General features: G+C 32.4%; 1 protein-coding gene across 2 annotated transcripts; it reads left to right on the top strand.

Annotated features, from left to right (window-relative positions):
• Positions 1-138: 138 nt before the first annotated feature.
• On the top strand, positions 139-26,307 carry LOC127719653 (serine-rich adhesin for platelets-like). 2 transcript variants are annotated; one of them, XM_052225881.1, is made up of 8 exons: positions 139-237; positions 4,676-4,768; positions 5,640-5,788; positions 7,415-7,575; positions 15,435-15,631; positions 16,732-16,789; positions 17,724-17,768; positions 19,223-19,432. In XM_052225881.1, exons 1-8 carry the CDS (start codon positions 219-221, stop codon positions 19,293-19,295), a joined length of 795 nt encoding a protein of 264 aa, XP_052081841.1. In that variant the 5' UTR covers positions 139-218; the 3' UTR covers positions 19,296-19,432. The 2 variants fall into 2 exon arrangements, with proteins under 2 accessions (XP_052081841.1, XP_052081840.1); XM_052225880.1 differs by lacking the exons at positions 16,732-16,789; positions 19,223-19,432 and adding exons at positions 22,110-22,697; positions 25,927-26,307 and having other exon boundaries at positions 141-237.
• Positions 26,308-27,604: the final 1,297 nt, after the last annotated feature.

Below are 27,604 nucleotides of genomic sequence, written 5' to 3'. Positions count from 1 at the left end.
ACATGAAAATGTACTTTGATCCAAAGTCAACTGGAATCATTTTACTTGGAATTTAAAAACAATGACAATGACAGATGTTCAGCGTAGACAAATGATATGCATTAAATTCAGGGATAAAATGCAAATGATGCTTCATGAATTATTTAATCAACGAACACAATTACACAGTAGTTCAACAAGCATGACTTTGTAGCAAGTAATTATATGTTTATCTGAAAATGCCGCTAATACAGATAGGTGAGAACTTTCAAAATATATGGCTTATCTAATTGTTTTAATTATCTTAAAACGAACCAAATTAATTTTTATATAATATTTCGCAGTTTTGTATGTTGTACTCAATGTAGCGCATTGCTTTTGTGTATATAATAATTCTTAATGATTTTAATTTATTTTTTTTAGCAATAACCCTACATGATAAATCATAGAAATAAAAACAGTTAATTCAAATTGAGAATTGTTCACCAAAAGAAAGGGGGTAGAGTATGATGAGAACATTTCCGTTTCAAATTTTTGTATAATAGTTAATCTTAATAGTAAAATTCATATTCTAATTAGCTTGGTTTTCCTGTTCTAAGGCCATGAGAATAACGATAGATAAGATTAAAATATATTATTATCAAAACTGATTGATATGTATGGTATGATAGACACGGATACTAAGATGCTGCTATAGATGGCCCACCATACAGGAATAATTATAGTCTCCTGTGAATGGTATAGCGTTGCATTTTCCTGAAATTATCGAGACAAAATATTAGCGGGAATATTATCATTTGCGCCTTGTTCTATTCTTTATAATCACTAAAGTATATTTGGTGACTTTTGAGGACTAGGTCGATGCCACTGCTGTTGGAGGTTTGCTTCCCGAAAAAATCACAAGCCATGTAATCAGCACTTCTGTGTTGACATGATTTATCATTACTATGGTTACATTTATAAATTAATAGTTTCAAAAACTTTAAATTACTCGAAAATCTAAGGATTTTATACCCTAGAAATAGTTTCCCGGTGCTGTATTTGACAATACTTTTGAATTTTTTTTAAAGTCGAGCACAGATTTTACTCGACTAGACTCGACATTGTCTCGACAGTACTTGACTGTACTTAACTGTACTCGACTTTGGTCTCGACTTTACTTAATAAGTCTGATTCAGTAATTGATGATCTTGGTGTAGAAATGGTCTCGACCAAGGCTCGACCTGTCTCGACCAGTCTCGACTTGTCTCCACCAGTCTCGACTCAATCTCGACCTGTCTCGACTAGTCTTGACCTTCAATTAATCTAGGTCAATAAAGCTAGAATTTGCAGTTTCGAACTAAATTCAGATAGTCATCTTTAAATTTTTTTATAACTTTTTCAAATCAAGTTGGATTTTCATCAAACTATACAGCTATCTCAATTATATATTGATCTTATAGAATGCCAGGTTGTTTGGTACTTTGGTTAATTGCTGTCAAATTTAAGGATTTAATTGATAGGTAAAAAAAAGCTAGAATTTTCAGTTTAGACTAAATTCAGATAGTCATCTTTAAAATTTTTAATAACTATTTCAAAGCAACTTGGATTTTCATCAAAATCTACAGCTATCTCCATTATATATTTTTCTTACAAAATACCAGGTTATTTGTTAATTTGGTTTATTGCTGTCAAATTAAAATATTTCAGCCTTTTTTACCCTTTACCTAAGTCCTTAAATTTGACAGCAATACACCAACATACAAAACAACCTGGCATTTTGTAAGATTAATATATAATAAAAACAGCTGAAAAGTTTTATGAAAATCCAAGCTGATTTGAAAAAGTTATAAAATTTTTAAAATGCCACCTTTGTTTTGTTAAAACAAGAATTTAATATAATCCTGATAATAGAACTTTCATAGGAATACTTGATTACCTTTTAAAATAATTTTTGTCAAAATTAAAGACATGGCATACAAGAAGCACTTTAATTAGGTTTAATTACATCAGTATATGTGTGTTTTACAGATAAAAAGAAAGCCCTATTTTTCTTAAACACGTGTATTACTTATCTAGTGAATTAAAAGGCCTTGCGATTTAAGTTAAATAGGATGTTGCAATTTTGAATGAATGTTATTTAGAATTTAATACTCTCTGACCAGGTTGTGGTCTTTTTAATGAGTTTGCCCCAAGCAGGAGGTATTACTTTATACTTCACCACTAATGAGAAGAACAATTTTATTAATTTCTTTAATTCTTTATCCGCTTTTGATATATATTATATATACTATATCCCAAATTATAATAATAGATATATTTCTAATATAAGGTTACGGGTGCGGGATTTTCTCGCTGCGTTGAAGACCCATTGGTGGCCTTCATGTGTTGTCTGCTCTTTGGTGAGGTTGCTGTCTTTTTGACATATTTCCCATTTCCATTCTCAATTTTATTAAACAATTTGAGTGATTATGTTGGCTGTTGTTACCTCATTAAAAAGATAATTATATAACTATTGTATGTCACCATGAAACCTATGTAGTTTTTTTTAAGAATTAAGGAAAATTAGGTTTAAGAAAAAACAAACACATGCCAAACCGAATGTAGAACAGAAAGTCACAGGACAGAAAGTCACGGACAAAAAGTCACAGGACAAAAAGTCACAATTCAGTTTTGAGATTATTTTTCTTTGAACAAGAAAAAACTAATTTAAAAAGAAATATTTTGGTTTTTTCTTAAACTATTATTTATAAAGCAACTTTGCAATTAAAATTTATGCAATAAATATTAATAATAATCAAATAATTGCTATGAAAACAAAATGTCAAAGAGGGTTGATCCTTAAATGGCCTCATGGTGCCAAGAAATATATCCTTTGCACGATTAAAATTTAATAAATTTTCATTACTCAAGGCTAATGAACAATTTCCTAAACTTAAAAATGAATATATGTAATAAAAACAAAATATTTCTAGATCTTTCTCTTATATATTCAAACAATTGTCAACAAACTATTTGAGACTTTTTGTCCTGTGACTTTTTGTCCTATCAAATTTGTGACTTTATGTCCTGTGACTTTTTGCCCTGTGACTTTCTGTCCATTTACCGCCAAACCATATAAGATAATTTGATTTAACTATCTCTATTTGATAAATCTGAGAATCATGTAAGAATGTAAAAATCTGTTTTTATATATATCTTTATTTTGTTGTGGCTGCTGCCATGTGAGTTAAAGAGAAATTTATTTTAACCATTAAAATTTTTAGTTTGCATTGAATTCTTAGTCACCTTTAAATTTTTTTATAACTTTTTTTTAATCAGTATGGATTCTAATCAAACTTTTCAGCTATCTTTATTATATATTTATTTTACAGAATGCCAGGTTGTTTTGTATTTTAGTGTATTGCTGTCAAATTCAAGGACTTAGGTAATAGGTAAAAAAGGCTGAAATTTTCAGTTTTGACTAAATTCAAACAGATACTTATAATTTAAATATTTAAATTTGACAGTAATAAACCAAATTAACAAATAACCTGGTATTTTTTAAGATAAATATATAATGGAGATAGCTGTAGATTTTGATGAAAACCCAAGTTGCTTTGAAATAGTTATAAATAAAAAAAATTTAAGATAACTATCTGAATTTAGTCCAATCTGAAAATTCTAGCTTTTTTTACCTTAATTAATTAAATCCTTAAATTTGACAACAATTTGCCAAACAACATAATGACCTTGGATTCAGTAAAATCAATGTATAATTGAGATAGCTGTAGAGTTTTGTTAAAATCCAAGTTAATTTGAAAAAGTTATAGAAATAATTAAAGATGACTATCTGAATTTAATCAAAACTGAAAATTCTTACTTTTTTTTACCTATTAATTAAATCCTGAAATTTGACAGCAATACACCAAACTACATAACGACCTGGGATTCAGTAAGATCAATTATTCATTGAGATAGCTGTATAGTTTTATGAAAATCCAAGTTGATTTGAAAAAGTTATAGAAATAATTAAAGATGACTATCTGAATTTAATCAAAACTGAAAATTCTTGCTTTTTTTTACCTATTAATTTACTTCTTTAATTTCCCAGCAATGAACCAACTACCAAATAACCTGGAATTTTGTAAGATCAATATTTAATTTAGTTAGATGGGCTGATTCAAACCAGTCAAGACTAAATTTGAAGGTCAAGACTAGTCGAGACAGGTTGAGACTAGTCGAGACTGAGCCGAGACTGAGTCGAGACTGGTCGAGACAGGTCGAGCCTTGGTCGAGACCATTTCAGACTACACCAAGATCATCAATTACTGAATCAGACTTATTAAGTAAATTCGAGACCAAAGTCGAGTACAGTTAGGTACTGTCGAGACAATGTCGAGTCTAGTCGAGTAAAATTTGTGCTCGGCTTTACTAGTCTGGTCTTTTCAGACTCTGAGCAGTTTGTAGTGTATGGTTATCAACTTTGTACTTTATTTGGCCTTTTAACAGATTTATTAGAGTGTCATTGGTGAGTTTTTTTGTATAAGAAACGCACGTCTGACGTACAAAATTATAAGCCTGTTATCTTTGGTGAGTTATTTTTTAAACATACACACAACTTGGAATTAGACGAATTAAAAAAGTTACCGGTGTCCTTTGTAGTTATATGATATGGTAGAATTTTAAAGTTGACAGAAAGTTGACGGATTTAATAATGTAAGTAATAAATTTACAGTTTTGCTGATCTATACGGCTGTGGGTCTGAATATTCGTATGTCTCGAGGTGAAGAGGAATGCTGGGCTCTTGTATACAAAATATCAACTGGAGGTAATATATCTATATACATTTATATTTTCTTGTCATTTTAATTACTTTTAAATATTAACAGAATGGGTTAATGCTTCATAGTTAAAAAATTCAATGGATACCGGTTCAGCAAAATTGGTACCGTTTATGTTATAAACATACTAATATCAAATTATGGTTATAGGTATGTTCTTGTTTTATACGCTCGTCAGTACACGGACGAAGTATTGTGCAACTTTTTGATCGTCTGTGTAAAGTCTTTACATACACATTACCTTGAATTGAATCGATAAAAATAGTTAAAAACATTATTTGTAATGAAAATATTCGGTTTATTGCAATAGAACAGTGTGACTGCATTTTTTGTGCATTTCGAAATGTCATTTTGGAGGTAAGGAAGCCGAAGACAAACCAAGGCCCCACAAAAAAACAAAAACAACATCAGGTTAGCATTGCCTGAGGAAAGTTGCAACCGGCTGAACGATTCAAGACGAAAATATGTTGAAGGAAAAAATACATGCATGACATTAAGACATTGAACAGTAAAGTCAAAAAATTAGTTCTGAAATGTTGCAACCTTCTCTCTATCATATAAATACACAGCAAGTAGTTGAAAATGTTCAGTCAAAATATAATATTCATTGTGTGTCAGTACAGACACACTAGCAACGTGACAGACGGTACATCGTAGACTAAGAGTCCACAATTGAGCACCAACACTTGTATCTGTAGTTGTGATATCAACGTATTTCATAGATATCAATGCTCACGACAAGTATACAGATTTGCCATAAAACCCGATTCATATGAGAAATAGACAAAACACAGATTTTCTTCCTCAAAATGGGATCTTTCTGTCCTCATTTAAACAGATAGTTATATTCCTTTACAGGAAATGGTAGTGCTTACAATTTGTTCATGTCTGGCGATTCATTAAATGTTAATGACGAGGAAGCCATGTCATTACACTGCTCTAATCCATCGAGGAAACACTTTAAATCGGATATCGTCAATAACTGGTCCACAAATGGAATAGATCAGGTATAAATATTAGCGTTTACCCTATGAAATTCTTTTGATAAAAAAGACCTACTTAATTGCATCATCATAAATATGATATCATACAGATTTTGGTTTAAATATACTTACCTGCGTGTATCTACCATTTCTAGCAATTCTGTTTCTGCTATTAAGAGTCTGAATAATGTTAAAACTAACAAGAATTGTCTGTATCATAATGACCGTTATATATTCTTTCTACACGCGGATCTGAATTACAAAAAATCTTCATTTATCCAAATAAATGCACCCAATGCCATCATTTTAGAAAGTAGATCAAGAACTAATATACTTTTAATTTGAAAGATTTCTCAGTGTTGAAGGCTGTTCGGTTAATTGCCTATAATTGCTAACATCCACTTCATTTGAACTTGGATAGTTGTCTCTTTGGCAATCATATTTGTTTTTCGTTCATTATTTTGTACATAAATTAGGCTGTTAGTTTTTTTCGTTGAATTGTTTTACATTTGTCATTTCGGGGCCTTTTATAGCTGACTATGCGGTATGGGCTTTACTCATTGTTGAAAGCCGTACGGTGACCTATAGTTGTTAATTTCTGTGTCATTTGATCTCTTGTGATGTGTTGTCTCATTGGCAATCATACCACATCTTCTTTTTTTATATATACCACATTACCTTATTTTTAAATTAACCAATCAACTCTGTTTTAAAATATGAGTCAGATAACATCGAAGGTCAATAATGCATTGAAATCCAATGTTCAGACACACGTAAGTATAATGATTATTATTGTATAGAAGTGTGAATAATTTCAAAGGAATATAAATAGTCCACGTTGAGACTTCCTGTCCCCTATCCACCTTCAGACCCAGGCGAAATTTCCGGAACTTTATTTTCTATTCATATTTGGTGAATACACTATTTTACCTGTCTTTTTTTTAGTAGATTAACAAAAAAGTGTGGCAATCACTGTGTATTATCACCACCGGATATAGGTACCCTTGGCCTGGTTCTCTGTTCATTGTCTAAGAAAAACTACATTACTGTACATATACCAACATATAGGTACCCAGGTATATACAGTAATGTTATTTTTCTTAGACAATGAACAGAGAACCAGGCCAAGGGTACCTATATCCGGTGGTGATGATACACAGTGGCAATGGTTGCTCTTAAATTTTATTCCCGTTGAATCCATTTAAATTATTTCAACGACGAGGTTTTTTTAACGAGCTTAGCCACCCATGAGGGTTTTGCACGGTCGGTTAATGATTTTAGAGTTAATGGTCTTGATTTGTACCATGCAGACGAACTGGTAAACAATCAATACTAGCGGTGCACTTCTAATCTGATATTTATAAATATTTATTGAAAAGTAAAAGAACAGAAATACCGAACGCCAAGGATAATTCAAAACGGAAAGTCCCTTTTCAAAAAGAAAATCAAAAGCTCAAACACATCAAACGAATGGAAAACAACTGTCATATTCCAGACTTGGTACAGGCATTTACGTATGTAGAAAATGGTCGATTAAACCTGGTTTTATAGATATCTTAACCTCTCATTTGTTTGACAATCGAATGCTTTGTTCATTTTGGTTTAATGGGGGAATCGAAGCGGTTGTAGTCTATATTAATCTGTTTTCAGGTTAGAGTGTCAGTTTATGTGAATGGTATTGAACAGATATTTCTTTTGTTCAATGGAAGCAAGACAAACAAAACGAACTGGTTTGATGAGAGTCGGCTCATGAATAGTAGTTACAGTGATCTGAATGAACAAACAAACGTTTCTTTCTTTTCTGTGGACGGGTAAGATTTCGCCGTTTGAATGTCAGTTATCTGTTTACCAAAATAGAAACCACCTTGTCTAAAAATTGATTTATTGACCTACATGTATTTTAGTATTTTGGTGAACTCTATCGAAAATTAAAATATTTCACAAACTTCTCAGATTGATGCGAACAATAGCTATCAATACCAATACAAATTTGGATATAATTGCCATTTAATAGTTTATAGAGGAAGATATATTTAACCTATTATTAAAAGGCTTATTTTTATCTGTATAAATGAAAACTATTCTAAGAAAACTAATAAGTTATGGTTTTTAACCCTTTAAAAAGTTGATAGAGTCACACGTGCATTGATATACCGTAAAAGCCTTGATTATATACTAAAATATTTAATATGGTGAATATGGAATGTGTTTTATGAGCAGTATATAAAAAGCAACCAGATTCCGGAAGCAAGACTATGCAAAATGCGCAGCACGTCAAATAGATTTAAGTCTTCAAACAAACAAGACGATGACAGAGACATATGTCTCTGATGAAGACAACACATTGAAAAGAGTACAGTTTTTATATGTCCGTTTATGGGACGTATTATGGTATACCGTTGTCCGTCCGTCCGTCCCTTCGTATGTCCGTCAATCCGTCAGTCTGTCCATCCGTCGTCAACATGTCGGACAATAACTCAAAAACGCTTTAACCAAAATTTGCATGAAACTTTTGTGAATTGTTTATATCTATCGCCGTGAGCTCCCTTTCGATTTTTATAAATTTAAGATTTTACGATTCCGAGTTATGAGGTGTTATTCATTAAAAAAGGGGCATTTACCAGTTTTCAGACAATAACTCAAAAATGCTTTGAGCAGTTTTCATGAAACGTTGGTGAATTGTTTATATTTATTGACGTGAGCTCCCTTTCGAGTTTTATAAATTTTTGATTTTACGTTTCGGAAATATGGGGTTTTATTCATTAAAAAAGGGGTATTTTTCAGTTTGAGGACAATTACTCAAAATGCTTTGAGCAGTTTCCATGAAACTTTGGTGAATTGTTTATATCTATTGACGTTTCTATTTCTATAAGTTTTAGATTTTACATTTCGGAGTTATGAGGTTTTATTCATAGAAAGGGGGATTTTCTAGTTTTCGGACAGTAACTCAAGAGTGCTTTGAGCAGTGATGACTGGTTTATATATATTAAAATAACCTACCTTTAGTTTTTTTTGTTTTTTTCTTATAAATTTCTGATATGACATTGAGTAGTTATGGAACTTCTTTCTTTTAAAAAGCGACGGGCGTATCATGCGCTCACGGCGCAGCTCTTTATTTTGTTAAGTGCCAATCTGCCTATGAACCAGGCAGTGGTGAAAACATGACAAACAAAAACCCGCTCAAGTTTACATTAATTTCATTTCAGAATCTTCAATGGTTCACGAATATTACATTATTTCCTTTTCAAATTTCTGGTATTTCATGATATAATTTGGTTGAAATTATCTATTAAGGGGAGCTAGCTTCGTTATTTGCTATCATTCTCACCAAAAGTTATCTAGAGATATCTCGAATTACTAGACACGCAGAAACATTAGACCATACCATTTCTAACTGAGGATGAAAGTAACTTCAAAATAGAATGGTTAGGTCGGCGGTTTTTTTTCGGCCATGTTTTGAAATTCTTCTTCATTGCCTGATTCTTACAAGTCAGGAATATGACAGTTGTTATCCATTCGTTTGATGTGTTTGTTTTTTTGATTTTGCCATTTGATTGGGGACTTTCCTTTTGGAATTTTCCTCGGAGTTCAGTATTTTTGTGATTTTACTTTTTACTAGGATTTTTCTGCTTTTCTTTCGATAATCATTTAACAACACATTTTATAAAATATTATTGTCATAAATGTTTATGTAAGATTCAAATTCCTGTCTATTATGATATTCTGTAGTAGTCTTCAAACTCGTGATGATTGTAATAAAATTCTCGGAAACATGTATATCATCTTTCCTTCTGAGCAGTTGAACCAATCTTGAAGGCAATATGGTATACAGCGATTTTATTATTTCTTTTCATGCTTTGATGATTCGTCAATGGTCTTCTCATCACAAGTTATTGTCCCTAAATACAATGTTTTTTTTTATATTTTCCAGTTTTTTGAGTTTATGCTTATGATCTTCAAAACTTTAACAGACAAACTTTGAATCAGCAGGAAAAGGTCTACAAGTTTATTAACACGACTTATAGGATTTATTGCCCCTTAAATAAAGACTTTGTTCCGAATATTTGCATTTTTGCTATTCATCTTTGAAACTATAATAGATAAAGAGAAACAGTGATCAGCAAGAGAAGATCTGCAAATATGTCAACATAACCGAATTGTCAGTCAACTCCTTATAGGTCATTATAAATAATGGTTTTTATCAAATATTTGTATATATTCAAAAACTATAATAGATTAAGAAGAACAAGAAAAGACCTACAAATGAGTCAAACATTGCCAAAATTGCCAGTTTACCTCTTATTAGACGTTATTGTCTAAAAATAACGATGTTTTCCTTTTTTCTGATTTGGGCAAAAACTATAGAATTGTAATGATCACGGCCTTAATGTCAAGGTATGTAAATTCTAGGTTACTGGCCAAAAAGAAAGTGCCGAAAAGTTTGACAACTCTGAAAAGACAGGTCCTATTAATAAAAGTAAGAAAATGCATGCAATACAAACTCGTAAACATAAACGTGGAAAGAAAACTAACCGCCACTCTTACGGTAATACCATTTTTAATATTGACTATCTAAATATTGAATTTCGTAGTATGACGTCAGAAATACATGAATTAAACAAACATTTAAAAGATAACAACGTTGGTAATTTTGGTTTGTTTGAAACATTTTTGAAAAATAACAACCGACCACCTAACTTAGACACATCTTATTGTTGTTGGATTGGGAAAACGCGACAAGGTAGTAAAGAAAAAGGAGGCATATGCATTTGTCTAAAGTCGCATTTACCATTGCTTGATGAAAATTTGCTTGATAGCAAATCACATTCATATGAACGGCTATGGACTTTTACGAGAATAAGTAACGCGAAAACGGCAATAGGTGTGGTCTATTTTCAAAACGACGGAACAAATAAAACTTACACTGATGAATTAATGTTTCAATTACTAGACAAAACGTCTGGTTTAAATGCCATGGGATATGAGATACTACTCATAGGCGATTTCAACGGACGTTGCGTTGGTGTTTGTGAACATATAGGTAAAAATAAACTATGCAGATTACCGTCATACAACGGAAATCGCTTACTACAGTTCATTGACGCACGTCAAATGACAGTAGCAAATACAATGAATTGCTGTACGGGTCATTTCACGCGCATTCTTAATAATCAGAGATCGGCAATAGATTACGCATTATTGACAAAAAGCTTGTCAGAAAATGTCTCTAGTGTTTTTATTGACGATTCAGGTCGGTTCGACTTGCATAGTGACCATATTTTGATAAGATTAACTCTAATTTGTAAACCTATTGTACAGAATAAGACACAAAATAATAAATCTGTTTGGAAAATAAATGATAAAACAGACTGGACCCTCTTTCAGAAAAAAACTGAATGAAAATATGAGCGAATTTACTAAAGAAAATGACAAAATAAACGATGTAAACCGATTCTGGAATTAATGGAAAAATGCGGTAAAAAAGTCTGCCCTGTCAGCTATCTGTAAAGCAAAACCCGTAAAAAATTACAGAGACTTCTGGGATAAAGAACTTGATTATCTTTTAAAACAATGCCGCAATGCCATTAGATTAAACCGCACTCATAATAAATTTCATGCGCATGATGACGAAACTGGCAAAAGACTGAAAGAAATTTATTTTAATCGGAAAGCACAAGATGCCATCAAAAGAAAAGAACGGTCAGCTAAAATCCAACAGTTTAATGAAAACTGTATAAATGCAAAAAATAAAATGAAAGGGTTTTGGAATTTCCTTGAAATAAAACGAACCGATACAGGACCTATTGAGCTTAATGATCCACATGATTCTGATAAAATATTTACGGCTACGGATGAGATAAATAATGCCCTTTCCCTTCATTTTAGCTCCATAGGTTCCTTTCAAAATGAAAATGGTGAACTTGAAAAAAAAAGTTAAAATTCTAATTACAAATATTGACGAAAATTTATTAATATCAGATTCTCCCCTATCGGTTACTTTCGACGAAAATAAAATTTCACAGACTTTTAAAAACCTCAAATCCGGAAAAGCCTGTGGTACTGTGGCATTCATAACGAATTTCTTAAATATGGTGGGGACATTCTGTTGAACTCTCTGGTTCATATTTTTACAAAAAATACAGATTCAGAAACAATCAGAGATGAATGGCATAAAGGAATCATTATATCCATACACAAAGGTGGGTCTACATACTCCCTGAGTAACCATAGAGGTATAACTCTCACATCAAATGTATATAAGGTGTACTGCAAGCTGATTGAAAGTAATCTTATGAGTTATATTGAAGATAACGGGATTCTTGGTGAAATTCAAGGTGCATTCCGAAAAGACAGGAGGGTGGAGGATGACATTTTTACACTTAACGGAATTTGTTCAATGAAAAGTCCAGGAAGAAAAAGACTTTTCTTGCCTCCCTTAATCTTTCATCGGCTTTTGATAAAATTTGGCGAGATGGACTGTTCTATCTCCTAGGGAAAAAGGGTATCCAGGGTAAATGCTGGAAGATTCTACGGGCACTATATAAGAATGTTAGCAATAAAGTCCGTTTTGGTAACGAGTCTGATTGGTTCGATCAAGAATTCGGTCTTAAACAAGGATGTATTTTATCCCCTACACTTTTTTCCGTTTTAATGACTGACCTATGCGATATGCTGAAGGCGGCAAATTTGGGTATTAGCATCGCTTCTGAATTAATTAACTGTCTTCTTTTCGCTGATGATATTGTCCTGTTAGGTAACAAGATGAGCTACAAACTCTTTTAAACATAGCTCATAAATTTGTCTGAAAATGGAGCTTAAAGTTTAATTCATCAAAGTCGGAGGTTCTGGTTACAGGTAAACAGAAATACTCAAATAAAAAATGGTACTTAGGGAATGATCTCATTGAAGAAGTTTTAAAATGAATATAAATATTTAGGCATATATTTTTCAAGATCCCTTAAATCTGCATACCATAAAGAGCAGTACATGAAAGAAAATTTTCAACGGAAAATAAATCATGCAATTCGTATTTTAGGTGTACATGGGGATTTTTTTAATCGTATAAATTTTGGACATTCTCTGTGGATGTCGGCTATTCATCCATCACTTACGAACGGGTCTTCGGTATGGTTTTCGCCATCCCAGAGATGTACCGAATTACTAGAAAATTTTCAATATAAAGTTGGAAAAATTATCCTAAACACAAAAATGAATATCCCTAAATGTGCGCTGCTAGCTGAATTTGGCTGGGAATCAATAAATAGATTTATGGATAGACGAAGAATTGCATACTAGCCTTTGTCAGTCTTGTATTATTTTTAATTTTAGTTTCTTGTGTACAATTTGGAGTTAAGTATGGCGTTCATTATCACTGAACTAGTATATATATTTGTTTAGGGGCCAGCTGAAGGACTCCTCCGGGTGCGGGAATTTCTCGCTGCATTGAAGACCTGTTGGTGACCTTCTGCTGTTGTCTGTTCTATGGTCGGGTTGTTGTCTCTTTGACACATTCCCCATTTCCATTCTCAATTTTACGCTAGATTAAAAAACCTGCCTGATAATCGACCGTCTAAAATTATCGTAAATGAAATTATACTTGTAAAATGGAAATATATAGAAAATATCGAAACTATTCGACTGCGGGCCTTGACCATTATGCAAACGGAAACATAAACGTCAATATCTTTAATAAACTTTATGGTAACGATACGACCAATACTCAACTATCCAATATTTTAGTAAAGAGTAGTATAAACTTTTATTAATCGTTTGTGGTTGTTAAACGTAAGCAGTTGTATTTATCAAACGTTGACGACTTCCGCTGAACAAAGCTAAAACTTTTGGCAAGAACGAATTGTCTGCCTATAAATGCCACGCTTCAACGAATGAATATTATAACAAACAATGAGTGTCAGTTATGTTCCTCAAATGCGACTGAGAATATTTTTCACGTTATGTAAGATTGTCTTTCTTCTCGTCTATCAGAAAATGAACAAGTACTGTCATACAAGCATGTTTCGATAGTTTAAAAATGGATATCTGGAGTCGGTTTCACAAAAAAACTTACGACTAAGATTGATCGTAAGTATACTGAATTGTTCATGACTTACGATCAATCTTAGTCGTAAGTTTTTTTGTGAAACCGACACATGCTTTTCAGAGTTGCCGCCCTTAGCACAAATACAGTTCATGATAGGTGATCAGGGTTACTTGTATTCTCAAGACTTAGGTAATAGTTTAGATAAGATCGGGAAAAAATATCTTACAGACGTTAGGTATGAACGTTCTTTTTTTACTTGATAAAATCTCAAATGTTTAATATCATAACTGTGTGCGAACGTTTTTAGTTTCAAGGTCGAAATTTTTTTTATATTTTATGGACGACAGAAAATTTCAAATAATATATGAATATGAACTTGTTACTGTAATATACTTTTACGAAATAACCAATATATTATATTATTTTAGAGTTAATGTACTTATTAGACTTTTAAATATTTGCAAGTATATAATGTCAGTACCCCGCTGGCGCTTGCCCGCGTTGTAAAGGGGTAGTTTCACAATAATATATATATATTAACAACAAAGATTATCAGCAAAACAAGATTTACAAAGATTTCCACATTGCTAAAATAGTCCTTATATGAGTTATTGCACTTGATTAACGATTTGTACCGTGTTTTGTTTTATATTTTGGGCAGTCACTGTAGTAAATAGAGAGAAACTGAAAACAGAAATTGAATAGGAGCAATACAATTCAAATAAAAACTTTGTCGTTATTAAACTACATAAGTATATGACAATTATAACACAAAAAACTAAAATAAAATTAAAGCATACAAGATCAATGAAAAATAGATCTCAGTCAAGAATCAATTTCTAGTCTTAAATGTTGGAGAGTGGTCATTGTTGAAAAATGCACATAGATTCAGGTGAGCGATACTTGATATTTAGGGTCTCTAGTTTCATATCAGAGTTAATAAGATGTGAACTGTCGAAATAATGAATTGATTTGTTATTAAAATTTCATTGTAATCTTATTATTATTAGAAACAAAATCCTCCTTTCCATTTCAGTAAATGTGGAATTTTTAAATTCGAACGCAGTATATGTGACCAAACAAAAACCAGAATAAAAAGGATCAGATTTTTAAAATGTACTAGATGTACAACTCTGTTAAACTATCTAGGAAACAGCTTTAACAAACTATTTCTTTGAAAGTGTATGTAATAAATCAGTTTGCATCTCGTCCATATATATATATTGTGAACATTTTAGTAAGTCCGACGGACTTTCTTCTGATAAACAGCCAGATAAACTGACAAAGTTTTCAGTCTCTGTAGTTAACCGACTAAAAGAATTCAGCGAAAACACAACAGTATTACATGACATTTAATTAGTTTGAATTTTCAAGATTTTTTTCTTTACCATGAACTGAGGAGCAATTGTTATCATTACGGATATCATGCATGTTCAAATATCGAAGTTAGTTGAATTTAGTGCTACTTTTTGAACATGTATATTATCGTAGAGATCTAATTTAACATACTATAAATGCACATTTTCTTGATTTGACGTTTTTTCTGTGAATTGTCTTGAATCTTATTTATCAGGTGTATATAACAGTAACGGTACCAATTAAATAACATAGCTTTCAATACACTTTCAGAATAAGTGGAAATGCCGATGACAGTGTCGGCAACTATAGTAGACGTTTTTACATAAGAAATGAAACAACTGGTAATTGCGAGACATCTGATTATGGTTGGTTATTTGTTGGAGATGAACTAGGCAACTGCGACTATGAGAGAAAAATAGAAGACAAGCCCTTCATTCTCTTCAGCAATCCTCCGTACATTTCTAAAGGTATTGTAATTTTTTTTACGCTTTACACTCGTATTCCTTATTCTAAACTTAAAGATAGATGGAACAAATAAGTCAAACCTTGTTTCATGAAAAAGAATAACCATCATAGATGCAAATATCTTGCTTTAGGAAGGGATAAATCTTACTTTGCACAAAAAAAAACCCCATTCAGATTCAAACAAAAAATAAATTCAATGAAACTGATAACATCAAAATGCTTGATTGTTTAAATTTACAAAATTTTGTTACGATTGAAGAACGTGTTTTTAAAAAGGGCATTAGCTGTCGAATTCAAGTTCACCGATTTGACTCAAATTCTCATATTTGATTTATAACATACTAAAACGTATATTCAAATTATAAAAAGTCTAAAATAAATAAATTACGATGCATTGGCTCGATAATATGTATCAGCATTTCGTGTTTTTACTAGACGCCATCAAATCAGCTGAATGATAGTTTAAATGTGGAGCCATTGACAGATTTAGCATATCTGTAGTTAGTTGGGAAACTGAGATCCTGTAATGATTAATCTATTTGAACTGGTGATCACATGATCTGTAATGTGATACTATATTAATCGTTCTGTATCAAAGGTTTTCCAGATACATTTTGTTTTAGCTAGGAATAAAATTCTAACAGTTCAATCACAATAATTATATCTAAATCTGGCATACTGCAGTAGTAAACGCCGTAGACTAGAGCAAATGGTATGTTACTTTTTGTAATGTTGAACTTCTGTTAAAATATCAACTCACAAAATTAACAAAAAACGTTGTTCATCAAAGAGTCTAGAATTTGATATTTTCTCCTTCAATAATTTATTTACTGGAATCAAAATTGTACCGAAGACGAGATATTCTTTTCGGCGTAGAACAAAAACTATTATTCCCGTTTACATTCTTATTTAACAAAGACACATAATTTAACGAGACAATAAAATGACCATGTTATCCCAAATGGCAAGGAATAATGTTAGCAGTATGGTAACAGAAGAATAGTATACGATAGCCTTTTCTTTTCTAAAAGTTTGTTATGATTCATTGCAATATTTCAAGTTAGTAATACAATGATAGTAATTAAATGAAATTTGTTTATAGTTGCAGAAACTTTTACGATAAGCACATGGTACAAGTATTTTGTATTCGTTAATTTAAGGTAAAATATATGTATTTTGAATTTTAATGAGCTTTTGTATGCATTTAGAACTCGTTGAACTGAAATATAGAAAGCATGATTTATATAGCATGGAGACATTAATGAATACAATCAAATAGAATTCAAGAAAAACCTATAAATTTATAGAATGTACGTAAAAAGAGGCGTTAATTTTTTTTGTCTTTAAATTAAAATGTTTAGAAATTCAAAGTCTGAATTATCAAGTGACCCCCAGATGTTTAAATTGTAATAAGACGGAAATGTCCACAGTAATACCATATCATTTAATTAACAAAATCTGTGGACGAAATGTCGTAAAATTACAATGTCGTCTTCTTTGATGAAGATCTATTTTGTAAATGAGTTTATCTACAACCACTGGGTCGATGCCACTGCTGATGGAGTTTTCCTACCCGAGAATATCACCAGCTCAGTAGTCAGCACTTCTGTGTTGACATGAATTATCATTGATATGATTATAATTATAAATCTACTGTTTACAAAACTGAATTTTCGAAATACTGATACTTATCTATCTTAGGAATAGATTACCTTTAGTTAGCTGTGTTTGGTAAAACTTTTAGGAATTTTGGGTATTCAATGCTCTTCAACTTCGTACTTAATTTGGCCGTTTTAACTTTTTTTGATTCGAGCTTCACTGATGAGTCTTTTGTAGACGAAACGCGCGTCTGGCGTAAATAATTTCAATCCTGGTATCTACATGTATGATGAGTTTATTTATAAATCATTATACTTGTTTGTATCTATGAAAGTATAAATGATAAACATAAATTAATGTTACAATATTCAGACGCAGATCAACTTGTTCTTATTGCAGAGTGAATTTCATAAATATCTGAAATACCATCCAACTTCAAATTATGTTAGTGCAAATAAACCTAAAAAATCATTTAAAAATTCTCCTTATTTTCAGCATTGAACCATACATTGGCGGACAGTTTGGCAATATTTATAAAGTGTAAGTTATTTGCAAGATTAAGGCAACATCCATGTGATTAGATTGTATAATTTTATATATCAAGTTTTAAGAATGAAATATTGATTAAGAAGAGGAAGATACTGAGAGGATATTCAAAACTCATATGACACAGAAACAACTGACACGCCGTGGCAAAACACGACAAAAAGACGAACAAATCCACAAAAACACTGCCTAGAAAACTAGAAACTGAGGAACACAATCGTTACTTATATCGGGAAATGAACTCAGGTGCTCCGGAAGGGTAAGCGGTTCCCACCACTCTATCCACAAATAATTGATTAAAGTGTTTCAGGATCTCAACATTGACATCTGATTGCACCTGTGCAAGTTCCCCAATCAACTATTATGTGGCTGATCTCGTTTTAAAGTTGTTAATAACACTCAAAACTTCTCTGGGAAATGTATTATTATGCTAATCACATCTTACAATACACATATTTTGTTTTAGGAATCATATTATATAATAAAAACTATTTTCAAAACAAACATACAAGTTTTGTAGGTTCATTCCTACAATTACTACAGAATAAAGACTGTAAACGGACACTCAATAGTGGTACGAGTCAGGTTTGACCGAACATTTACACTATGGGTGCCACTATTGGAGCATTCACTGCATATCATCTCGAAGAAAAACGGTTTTTGTTGACATTGGTATTACTGAATCTTGATTTTCTGTGTAGTTATTTGTGGATTGATGTTTTTCTTTTCATTTTTGGGAAGTTTGCTATAGCAATACTTTCCTAAGGCGTCAGCCTCAAACTTCCGGTGACAGACTATCACAAATGTTCTGCTCCAAGATAATGTAGTACTAGTGTTTGAATACTGATTCTAGGAAGATGCTTTTGAAATTTTGAGTCCTGTTGAAAAGATAACAGGTTGAATAAAAAAGGAATGAATGTTTACCGACAATTCAGGTGAATTTAACTTCATAATGAAAATGAGGATCACAAACACTACTTCGCGGATTTGCCATGCGCTGAAGAGAAAATCAAAAGAAATCTACGCGAGACATCGTTTCATTCATGAATATTTCATGAATGAACATTTTCTCGCGCAAATTTTTAATACGTACGATATTTACAAATGTTTATTATTAAATATAAAGTAAAAGCCCGAGTGTATCGAAAGAATCCCGTATGAATGACATTACTGAAACATGTTTATATTTAAATTTGACCAAGCCGTCGGATAATTGACAAGTGATAATAGTTTGATTGAACAATTATACACAGGTGACAGAAATACTCGATAATCATATGGCTTATGTCACACGCCAAGGATGAGTAAAAGGTAAATTCCGGCTATGATAGAAAAGTGCATGTTTTTGTCAAAACATCGATCGGAAGGTTTTGATGCCAAAAACATTTGAAAACTTTTAAATCCGCTAATTAAATACTAGCTATTTCACATTCCAAAATGGGTTTTAGGACCTTCACTCGTCCAGCATGCTCACAGTCACATGGATCGTACGTACCACAGCCTGTCCAGTGTTACGATTAACAATGACAGTTTTACAAAAATCGTTACAAGTATAAGGCAGACAAGTCATCTTCTACTTAGAATGACTCAGTGTATCAAGACAAGTGCTGTAGCAATTATTTACATGATTAAATAAAATCTGTCCATGTAATAGCAAACTGACTTTCTTACTCTTAGTGTTTAACCATGCAGTGGCAGATCCAGAACTTTTTATCCTTACTCCTGGATCAGTATCATTCTTAAAGATTGACCTGTAATTAACAGTCTCATCTCAACACAGAGAATGATTACTATAGTATATCAAATGAATGGCTGAAAACCAAAAATCTCAAATGTTATTGCCTCAATGCTAAATTTCACAGCATCAACTATAAAATGTGTCACAATTGACAATGAGGGTCGGTTGAAAACAAAACTTTACGACAAAAGAGATGACTTCAGCTTCCCAATTGTGAACTTTCCATTTCTATGTAGCAACATTCCAGCAGCGCCTGAATACGGAGTATATATCTCCCAATTGATACGATATTCCCGGGCTTGTGTTTCCTATCATGATTTCCTTGATAGAGGATTGCTGCTCACAAGGAAGCTATTAAACCAAGAGTTCCAAATGGTGAAGTCATCCCTTCGTAAATTTTACGGACGCCACCACGAGTTGGTTGACCGTTATGGAATAACCGTTTCACAGATGATATCGGATATGTTCATTATGTCGTAACTACAAAACCCTCCCTTTTCACGAATGTGACTTACCAAATTAGACTATTTACCGGATTTGTAATAACATAAGCAACACGACGGGTGCCACATGTGGAGCAGGATCTGCTTACCCTTCCGGAGCACTTGAGATCACCCCCAGTTTTTGGTGGGGTTCGTGTTGCTTAGTCTTTGGTTTTCTATGTTGTGTCATCTGTACTATTATTTGTCTGTTTGTCTTTTTATTTTTTGGCCATGGCGTTGTCAGTTTGTTTTCGATCTATGAGTTTGACTGTCCCTCTGGTATCTTTCGTCCCTCTTTTACAGGGTTATAAATGAATCTAGTGTATATAAACTTTTTATTCCTGTCGTCATACTGCTATTGTTATGTCCCCACTGTATTAAGTTTTACCCTTTTTCTTCTGTAAATATGTACATCGGACCCCTTACTTGTACATACGTCCGTACATCCCAAAATTGGTTTCTGTTCTCTAACTTTAGTTTTCCTAAACCAAGTTGTATGAAAATTATACGCAATGCTTATTACCACAAAACACAGGTCAAGTTGAGTTTTGGTGGCGTCGATTTTACAATGCTAGAGATATGCTCCTTAACAAATGGAAAAGTTGTTTGAATTTTTTGTTTACGATCTCTAACTTTAGTTTGTCTCAACCAAATGTTATGAAACTTATACACAATGATCATTATCACAAAACACTGATTAAATTTGAGTTTTGTGGCCTCAGTTTTACTGTTCTAGAGTAATGCCCCTTTACAAATTTAAAAATTGCTGATTTTTTCGAGCCTTCGACTTTTGTCGAAAAAACGAGACATACGATCCTACATTTCGTCGTTGGCGTCGGCAGTGTCCACAAATATTCACTCTGTGGTTAAGTTTTTGAAATTTTAATAACTTTCTTAAACTATCCTGGATTTGTTCCAAACTTGGACAGAAGCTTATTTATGATCAAAAGCTAGTATCTAGAATGAAATTTAGTTAAAAGTTTGTTCTTTTTTTTCGTATTTTACTAATTAATTGCAGTTACATTTTCAATACATTTATTAGATTCATAAACTATCCTGGATTTTTACAAAACTTGGACAGAAGCTTCTTACAATCAAAAGATAGTATATGGAGGAATATTGTTATTAATTTTTTTCCTTATTTTTGTTGAGCCTGCGATTAAGAGACAAAGTAGGCGAGACACCGGGTTCCGCGGACCACTTATAAATTTTTTTCAATTCCATGCTCAAACTTTAGTGTGCCTCAACCAAATGTTACGAAATTTATACACAATATTTTTAACCACAAAACCAAGATCAAGTTTGAATTTTGGTGCCGTCATTTTACTGTTATGGTTAGCAATGGTTTGGGTTATGCCCTGTTACAAATGAAAAAAAAAATCTTTAAAATTACAGGCGCTAGATATGGCATGGGCACATAAAGAAATTAACAGAGCTTTCTGTATATTTGATTATTTTAGAACAACAGTTTAAAGGTTGCAATAGAAAATATCAAAATTTTATATGATTACTGAAAAGAAAATGGTTTAGTTAAAAAACAAAAAACCGTGATTAAATACATATTTGAAATAATACGAATCTATAACCTATTTGAAATAATACACATCTACAGTTGCAAACTTCCCAGAGGTGCTATCCAGCACTTTGATTCCTCTAGTCACGGTGTTTTATGAATATCGTATTTTGACCGTTATGCATTCTTTCAAATTTTGGGCTTTATATACAGCAGGAGATCACAAACTTTAATTTACTTTACAATTTACTTTAATGTAACCTTTTAATATTTTTTTTAAAAGAAAACCGAATGATATTAAATAAATGTATATAACACTTATGTTTAAAATAACATTCATTAGGTACTAGTAAGCTAAGTTCGATGAAAAAATATAAATGTTTGAGAGCATAAAACAATGGGACCTACACAGGTAATAGCCAGATTTGTTCAAGGTCAAATATGTTTGAAGGTGTTGCATAGGTCATAGCACAATAGCCTAAATTTAAAAACAAAATGTATAATTTGAATAATGCAGTAACGAGGCAATTGCAACCGAGCGAATATATGGTCAAACATTTAGGGTTATAGAATGTTAGAATTATGGTAGATTTATTTTACAGTTTCAAGTAAAGCCAATTGTTTGAGCCCATTTGTCATGAACCGTGTTCACGAAAATTCGCAATGTATAACTGACAATGCAGAGACATCAACAAACCCTGCACAGACATTATCAACAAACCTTGCACAGACGTCATCAACAAACCTTGCGCAGACATTGTCAACAAACCCTGCACAGACGTCATCCACAAGCCCTGCACAGACATCGTCAACAAACCCTGCACAGACGTCATCCACAAGCATTGCACAGACATCGTCAACAAACCCTGCACAGACATCATCAACAAACCCTACACAGACAACATCAACAAACCCCACAGAGACATCATCAACAAACCCTGCACAGACATCGTCAACAAACCCTGCACAGACGTCATCCACAAGCCTTGCACAGACATCGTCAACAAACCCTGCACAGACATCATCAACAAACCCTACACAGACAACATCAACAAACCCCACAGAGACATCATCAACAAACCCTGCACAGACATCGTCAACAAACCCTACTACAATAAGAAGTGAAGATCTGCAAAACAAAATAGACAGGATTAAAATGGAGCTAACGGTACAGAGAAAATCAACACAAAGTAAGTCCTGTATAAGGAATAGTCTATGCACATCAGAAGATAATAGTCCTTTTTGAAAAATATAAATTAAAACAGTTTTGAGTTATTATATTTAGGAACGCATTCAGGATTTTGGATGAGATCGGTTTTTACAAAAAATAATACGCAAAAAGGAAAAAATATCTATGAATTAACCTTTTGATTACTTACGTCTAAATCCGGATTGTGCACCCCTCTCAATCTCCTCTAAATCTGCATCTGAATATTTACATTAAACTAAAAACCAAGTTGAACTATGTATAACTTATTATAACACAAGAAAGATGGGATATCATTGCTGATGAGACAACTATCAAATTGAAAGTCCAAAACGAAAAAAAACCAACAGTCTGATTTATGACAAAGCACCCCCCCCCCCCCCCCTCATGACAGACATCACTGAATTACAGGCTCCAACTTGAGAGAGACCCATATAGAATAAGTTTGGTTTAAACTTGTCTGTGATATCAACCCTTCTGTAACCTGGGGAAATGGTGTAACAGCACAAAACAAGAACAAACTGAAAAAATCGGTTTGAAATGGATTGACGCTTTAAATGTGCACGAAGCACAAAATCAACTAACAAAAGACATAAAATGCCGATCTAAGAGTACCCGCAGTTACTAATAGCTAGTTCAAAACCAATAACAACTAAAAAGTAAATAAATTGTGTTCTCCCAGACAAAAAAAAAATATTAATAAAACCGAATTCAAAGGCATATTAAAAAATATTGCCTTGATAAATACTGACAAGTTGAATATTAGACGGAACAAATGAAAAACAACTCTCATATTACTGACTTTGAACAGTCATTTTCAGAAAAATATGGTTGGTTAAACCTTGTTTATAGCTAGCAGAACCTCCAGCTTGTTTGGCAGTTGTTTATAGTTCCGTCCTATTTACAAAGAAGTTAGTTCGGTAAAGGCAATATTTGGCCCCGAATTTTAAGTTCAATGTTTAAAAATAAAAAAAATGTTTGATGAAAAGACATGTGAGAAAGTTAAATAGAACTAGTTTTGTATAAGTTTTATTTTAAAGCGTTGAATTTTACATATCAAATGCGAAATTTGACAAAAAACGTACAAATTTCAACCAATTTAAGACCTGGGAAACATAGAGCGCAGGCCTCGACAAACTAAATATTCAAGTCAGATATGCAAAATGTCATAACAAACATTATTTTTAAAGTTCTTTTTTGTCGACGCATGCGCCCTATGATTTCTGTCCATAAAAAATCAATGGAAATTTACCCATTACCATTGCATTTTCATGGGAAATCAAAAGGAGTGCTATTTGAGACGTCATAAATAGAACGTAGGTACGTAAATTTTCAACAAAAAGACATATTTCCTTTTTTGTCATTGTATTAGCTATGATTCATTGTGATATTGGTCTATAATCTTAATGTGAAATTATCGAACCCACTCCTTTGCGTGAACTAAAATCGGATTTAGTGTAAAAACGTCATACACAGTTTGAGGAAATCATATCATTGATGTTATGCAATGCCAAAATATAAGTACATAATATCGACCAAATGTTTTTCATTAATGCGTAGCAAGGCATATTAAGTAATGTATTAATCCATCAAAACAAAATCAATATTAGTACCGATAATATAAAACAATATTCAAAGATCTTACTACAGTGTAAGTTGATTTCCTTTAAGAATAAGTTAATTCAAAGGATCAATGCGTTAACGTGGATCGTATATAAATATACAGTCTTTAAAAACAATATTACCGTAAAAATTAGGATGTGATATCCCGTTTTTGATAAGAATTCAACAAGTAAAGCTAAACTTCAAAATCTCAAATCTTGGTATCTATGAAAGAATTTAGCAACATTTTCAAGCAATTTATAGTTACGAAAGCCTTGACTTAATCATTAACCATTTATTCATTGATTACATTCATTTGAATCAAAACGTCACTACAGACACGAGCAAAGCAAACGCTCGAAAAAAAGAAAGTTAAAAGGCCAAATGCAATAAAATTGAGAATGGAAATGGGGAATATGTCAAAGAGAAAACAACCCGACCAAAGAGCAGATAACAACCGAAGGCCACCAATGGGTCTTCAACGCAGCGAGAAAATCCCACACCCGGAAGTGGTCCTCAGCTGGCCCCTAAATAAAATTGTGTACTGGTTCAGTGAAAATGGACGTCACACTAAACTCCAAAACATATAAAGGAACTAAAATTAAAAAAAACATACAAGACTAACAAAGGCCAGAGGCTCCTGTTTTGGGACAGGCGCAAAAATGCGGCGGGGTTAAACATGTTTTGTGAGATCTCAAACCTCCCCCTATACCTCTAGCCAATGTAGAATAAAGAAACACATTAGCAATACGCACATTTAAACTCAGTTTAAAAGAAGTCCGAGTCCGATGTCAGAATAGGTAACAAAAGAATCTAAGCAAAATGACAATGATACATAAATTAACAAAGGACTACTAGCAGTTACTGACATGCCAGCTCCAGACCTCAATTAAACTGATTGAAAGATTATGTCTTCATCATATGAAAATCAGGTACAATCCCTCCCGTTTGGGGTTTAATATCATACCATCATAAAATATATGAGAAGAACATAACCCGTATCATGCCAACAACCGGTTTTAGAATAAATGTTTATTTCAGATGCAAAGACCCTATGAGTGAATCAATATTAATACCAAATATGCAATCCTTAATGACCTGACAACAGTATCGTAACTATATCCCAATACAAATTTGAAGAGCATTGAGAACCCTACATTTCGACAGGTTTTGCCGAATACACTTAAGATCTTTTCCCGGTGTAGAAAATCCTTAGCATTTCAAAGTCAATGATATCAATGATATTTCACATCAATACAATTGTTTTTTTAATAGCAGAGTTAAACGTTAAAGGTGACGTTAAGATGCCGTATTTATATGTCTATTGCAATTTAGTTAATCGAGATTTAGACTATAGGGTGTCAGGTTTTGTGTTGATAACTTATAAAAAAGAAAACATATTTTTTGAAAGTTTTTTCTTAACAACTCTATTTATAGTTATACAAAATTTATGAAAGTTTTAAAAACTGAACCGAAAATTAAAGTATACATATCACTTGAACATTACAGTACAAGTAACAAAATAGAAAACACAAATAGTAATGAATAACGGAAATGAGAAGCTCACAAAATTTCTTTACTTATAATTACATTTATACAATGTTTGTTAGAGTACAAGAGATCTCTGACGAGTGCCCCAGATGAGAGAAAGTCATCAAAAATAATGGGAATAATTGGAGCAACTGTTATTACCTCTGTGATTGGATTTATAGTGCTAATGGACTGTTCCACATGCAAAAGGGAAAGAAAAGGTAAAGCAAAGAAAGGCAACAATTAACAGTGCTATTAAAACTACAAATGGTTCTACATGTTATTGAAGAAGGATATTTGATGCGAGAAAGGGACATAACATAAATATACACAATTCTTACATTAAAATGAAGGAATGTTGCTCGTAGTTTTCTGTACTCATCTGTGGAATATACATTATGTCCACACACATGCCTAAAATGTATCAATATTTAATAATAAAAAATAGCTTATATCACAGATGTATGATTGATGATTCAATATTTTTCAGTGATTTTGTTTATGAAAGTCGTACAGGTTAACCTTGTTAAAGGAGATACGAGATGCTTACTAACCCCATATAAAACAATGAAGAGTTCTAGTAAACTAATCATTATGCACTGTTTCGATGTGGCAAGCGGTTGATGAAATGTTTATGTCGTTCCAGTCTTTTGCAGTGACAAAGTTGGTCATTTTATGACAGTTCTTACTAGATTTGATGTGGATATTGTGTTCATAAGTTCCTGTTGCTCAGTCTTTGGTTTTCTATGTTGTTTTGTGTACTGTTGTTTGTCTGTTTGTCTTTTTATTTTTTAGACATGGTGTTGTCAGTTTGTTTTTCGACTTATGAGTTTGAATGTCCATTTGGTATCCTTCGCGTCTCTTTTACGCCTTTTCCTGAATATTCCTAAAATTTATTTCATCATTACAAAACATGTCTTGCAGAGGGTCAAACCGACATATTGTGTTAGTTGCTAGATATCCATTATATATTTGGCACTGGACGTTAAGCAAAAAGGAGTCAAAAATCAAAAATGAAAATCTCAACAAAAGAAAGAAATCAAAGATTAAAAAAAAGCCATAAACAATTTCATTACCGATACAAAACTTCAATATCTTTACAATCTTTGTGTGGAGTTATGTGATTGAAAACTGTAAGCAAAGTTTATTACACAAAATCGATACCGTCTTTTGAAATTTTGCAGAAACATAACTTACTTTACAATTTTTTAGAAGGGCATAAACAATACTATAACAGTAGTCACACTACTTTAATTTGTATAACATACCGTTTGTGAAGTTTCAGGAATCAGGGTTTAAATATGTAGGAGGAGTTGATTCGACAAAATAGGTACCCACTGTTTACCGCTCGAAATCATGCACATACACCAAAATAGCTAGTTAACATTGCTTTGCATTTTTGTCAAATGCTTATTGGCCACTTAAAAAAATATTTAGTTGATATAGCCGCTTAAACGGTTATACAAAATAAGTCATTCATCCAGATCATAAGGGTTGATTGAAGTATAGATATATAATCACCCTATGGATCTCTCCCGCCCGGCAGTAAACGATTGCTTTAGCGGGTATACATACACAGTCACGTCAGGATGGGACGTGCACAGAGGAAAAAAAGTGTCAAATTGTCTGATCGTTAAAAACTACTCTTTGAGGGGTCCATAGGTTGTAGTTTCAAGGCATACATTCTGCTCCTTATCCAACATGCCGTAATTTTAAAGTAGTAGTCGAAGTTCACAACTTTTATCCCGCTCAACCAAA

This window comes from Mytilus californianus, unplaced genomic scaffold (assembly GCF_021869535.1).
Source record: "Mytilus californianus isolate M0D057914Y unplaced genomic scaffold, xbMytCali1.0.p SCAF_11, whole genome shotgun sequence".
Lineage (NCBI taxonomy): Eukaryota > Metazoa > Mollusca > Bivalvia > Mytilida > Mytilidae > Mytilus > Mytilus californianus.
Note: the sequence above shows the minus strand (reverse complement) of the source record. Positions and strands in the feature narration are given on the sequence as shown.